Source organism: Morone saxatilis, unplaced genomic scaffold (genome assembly GCF_004916995.1).
Source record: "Morone saxatilis isolate NCDOM2014 unplaced genomic scaffold, NCSU_SB_2.0 Contig3, whole genome shotgun sequence".
In the NCBI taxonomy this organism is placed as follows: domain Eukaryota; kingdom Metazoa; phylum Chordata; class Actinopteri; family Moronidae; genus Morone; species Morone saxatilis.
In genome coordinates this window covers 557,381-561,539 of record NW_023339873.1, presented here as the reverse complement: position 1 = coordinate 561,539, position 4,159 = coordinate 557,381, and the positions used below count along the sequence as shown (strand labels likewise).

At 40.6% G+C, this 4,159-nt stretch overlaps 1 protein-coding gene across 1 annotated transcript in view; it reads right to left on the bottom strand.

Moving 5' to 3' along the window:
- Positions 1-2,083: 2,083 nt before the first annotated feature.
- The window catches only part of sptbn5 (spectrin, beta, non-erythrocytic 5), a 28,186-nt gene continuing 26,110 nt past the window's right edge, over positions 2,084-4,159 (bottom strand). Inside the window, exons 63-64 of the mRNA XM_035673611.1 lie at positions 2,774-2,964; positions 2,084-2,683 (exon numbers count right to left, since the gene is read on the bottom strand). Of these exons, the coding sequence (XP_035529504.1) occupies positions 2,541-2,683; positions 2,774-2,964 (334 nt within the window). The 3' untranslated portion in view covers positions 2,084-2,540. The remainder of the gene's footprint in view (positions 2,684-2,773; positions 2,965-4,159) is intronic.

Here is a 4,159-nt window from a genome sequence, read left to right as displayed (position 1 = left end):
AGGTTTTAGATGAACTAACGTTGGGCTATAAATGAACTCCACCACGGTCACATGACTTCCACACTGTGGCTAAACTTGTTAGCAAAAAACATTCACAGGTAATATTTACTGATTTTAAAAAATATTCTTTTAGACAACTATTCACAAACCCATTCAATTCAATGTGAGGGAACCAGAGGAGCTCAAATCAGCTGATTGATGAGCTCAGTAAACAGTTTCCTGATGAGTTTCTGGTCTCAGTCTCTAGTTTCAGTCTTTTCACTAAGGCATGATGCTCTCCCTCTCCTAGTAAGCTGATGCGCTTCCGATTTAGAGCAAAACAGACATAAAGCAGGGTATGCTTTAGGCGCTATTGTGATTGGCAGCTCATTCTCGTGAGTCGTCAGCGTCAATGCATCAACTCGCGATCAAAGCTGTAAACAGTGCTGGATGCAGATGGTATGGATCCAGATTCTGTTTTGACTGTGTGCTGGGTCCTTAAATCCTGTTTCAAAACGATTTTACTGTTTATCTTGGAACATCAGATCCTGTGTGATGCAGGTGAGCAGCCAATGAGACGCAGGCTCCACGTCCTTTACATGACCTCCGGCTGGCTCCAAGCACAACCGTTCATGGCGATGACCGTAACGGTTCTCCACAAACCAATGAGGGACGTTACAAGAGGGTCACACTTTGTTCCGGGCTGTGGCTATTTCCTGGAGAACTTCTCCATAAAGAACACTTAGGTTGACCTTTGACCTCATTGTCACTGACTGCACAATAATAACTCTGGACGGTCACATTCTGGATCAATAAAGCAATAGATCAGAGGTGTTTGCACATGTTTCCACACAGAACTGTGAGAGGGAGAAGACGGAGCAGGAAGTCGTGACATAACGTGGAAATCTTTAATTAAAACATTCAGTTCAAATTCAATCAAATTAATGAGTTTGGTTTCGTCTGTCAAATATTTTCCATCATCTCCGACATTGTGAGCCGAAAGTGATCAATAAAATGAATGAGTGATTATTTAATAACGTCAATAACATTGTGCAGATAAATGACGGTGTTACGTCACTTCAATGGACTTTAATTTCCCCGAACTGAAGACGGGTTTGAACTCCTGATTTCTCTCCACAGTCTCAATCGGACTCATTATTTTTAATGATTGACTCATTGATGGTTGAATGGAGGAGAAGATGAGGGTGAAGCTGTTTCTCATTAATAAAGAAACATCACTAAAATCAGCGGTTTGAATCCGTTCAGTCACTTTCTGAAGATCAGATCTTCGACTACCTTAAAGGGACAGTTCACCCTTAAATCATCCCTCCTTCCTCTTTATATCATAAAACCTCTAAAAACAGTTCCTCAACTTAAACCTCCGGACCCTCTCTGCCTTCATCGTTTGGGGTTTAATTCCTTTAACACGAAGCTCAGTGAAGACGGAAACTGTTTCTCCTGACTTTGTTCAGCAAGAATGTGAGGTTTCTCTCTGCGCCGCCGCCGGAGTAACGGACGCCACACGACAATAACCCAGACTCACTTTAATAAAACACTTAGATTGTTCTGATGGGAGGACCCTGGCGGACTTAAGGAATATAAATAATGGAGGATGTTTATGATGCTTCAGAGGTTGGGAGTCTCTCCTGTTCACAGTAAATATGAATGAATGTAAAAGGAACCGAGGAGTTGAACTGTGACAGGAGTTTGAACGTTTATATCTGTGGAGAAGATCTAAGCAGCTTGGAGCTTTAAGAGGTTTTATTCATCCAAAGAACTTCAGTAAAATCCAGACCAGGCCTCTAATGGAGACCCCCAGGCTAGTAAAGGAGAACCTGTGTCTATTTGGGGCTTTTATTAGAAGTTTTACGGTAGTTTTGGTGCAAGACGTCTTCAGTATAAAGTTATAACAACTACTATGTGATGTGCAGACGTTCGTATTAACAACTGAAAAGAGCTGGAAATACACCGTTTGTGTTGTTTGTTTGTTTGTTTGGCCCGTCGTAAATCCCACAATAATAGAGACGTAGTGTAAAACTGAATCTCTCTCGTGAGTTTGAGGTCAGTAATAAATCTAAGCTCATGTTTTTTATGTTTCCAGTTGATCAGTTTATTTGCACAATAATACAAAGTGAAATACAAACATAAAGAGGAAGTAATCACAGTCGGAGAGGAACGATTATTATTATTATTATTATTATACTCGTGGTTCTTTATGTTCTCTGAGGCACTTTGTGAACAAATAAAAGCACTTTATAAGTAAACTCTTTTAATTGTGTCCCCAAACATTTTATTCCGATCAATCAGAACCAAGAACGTTATTATTTTAATGAATTATACAAAAAATAATCACAACTATTTTACCAATTTTCACTTTCTGTGGAAGCTGATTTCCACTAATGAAGCGGGGGAAAAAAAAGATTGTGTCAATTTTTATAATAAGAAACTCTCAAAATACTCTAAAGTCATTAATTTGAAGTTTCTCATTACTGACAGAATCTTTTTTCTTCCGTCACTTTTCAGCGCAAATAAACAAACAAAAAGCCATCGTCAATGAAACTTCACTTCTTGGTGAAAAACTTCCTGAAGACGCTCCGACGCGACCTTTCTTTGCTCGCGCTGTCGTCTGTGGGGGTCCCAGCGGGGGGGTCCTGGGTGTCTGGAGGAGGAGGAGAAGGCACTGAAGGGGGCTGGTTTTGAGTACCTGCGGTGTAATAGATTACAATCAGATAAAATATCCACACAGTCACGTCGCTCGCTGGTTACCGTTAGCATGGCGGCGTCAGCTTCTCACCTGCGGCCCCGACCTCCCCGTCCTCCGGGTAGCGGTGTTTGTTGTAGTACGTGTGGGGGGGTTTGGGAGGAGGTTGCCCCTCTGTGGACGATTGTCTCTCCAGGCTCTCAGTTCTCCCCTCAGGCGGTTTGCTCGAATCATCCGGAGCTTCGGCCAACTTCTCCAAACTCAGGTTGACGGATGACGCTCGCCTGGAACGACAGAATCACGTTTCAGTGTAGAAAGCGCTGACATATTGGGTCTCTCGCTAACAAGAAACTAATATAAAACATCTTCAGTTAGAAATCAGTTTAATCTCTGCACAGAGACGGGTCCAATACATGGAAATATCAATAAAATTACAAAAATATCCTGTGAATTTACATGTTTAATGTAAAATAACGTGAAAAATCTGTAACTAAATAATCATAAAATTACTGTTTATTTAAAGAAAATCGATATTTTTTTTACAGATATTTACTGTTTATTTAATAGATTAAAATGTTAAATTTAAATTTAATATTGTTAATATATTTCTACAATTATGTAAAATTAGTGAAAAAAAGTATTAGTTAGTTTGTTATTTGACAGAGTAGTTTTTGTATAATGATGGAAGTTGAATAATGTTGTTTCAGTGTATAAGCATTGGTAAAGCCCAAAATAACCCAAAATGACACAAGATTTGATGTTTTAGTGCAGCACACAGCAGACGCAGGGGGACACAACCCTCCATCCTGAAGTCAGGTCTATTTCTACATCCAATAATACGCTCCTGCAGGAATCCTTTATTAATGTATTTATGGCGGCATTAGTCATGTCGCGTCTGCAGTTCTGCACATTTCTGCAAACCCAACCGGACATAATGCACGCCGGCGTGAACAGAGTCTGTGTCGCTGTGTGTTTCTCCACCACTGTGTGCCCGCTGAATGTAATCCACCTTGTCAAAGTATCTCATTAAAGGAAAATCCTGCTGGCAGGGAGTTTCATTTCTTTGGCCCTTTGCCCACCTGAGAGGAGCCCGGTGTCCCCGCGGTGCACAGTGTGAACAGGTAGATGTGAAAGTCAGAGTCAAATTACCCGACGCTGTTTGAAGGAAAAACCACTTCAGTCTGAAACTCCATCAAAACACTATTGACTGACAGACATCCTGTTTGAACCAACGCCATCGTTCCACTTATGAGTAGTAAAATTCTTCATGTGGCCGCTGATCACAATGAAAATCTGATACTTTTTCAGTTGTATTGAAGACTGTCGAGTACATAAAGACGTTCTCACTCGACTTGAAACGCTTCAATACTTAATATTGACTTTCTCACTATTGAAAATGTCTCAATACGCAATCTGCTGCTTTAAATCACCCCGAACCTCGTAAGCTAATGTTAATGTTTCTCTGATTACTTAAGATCC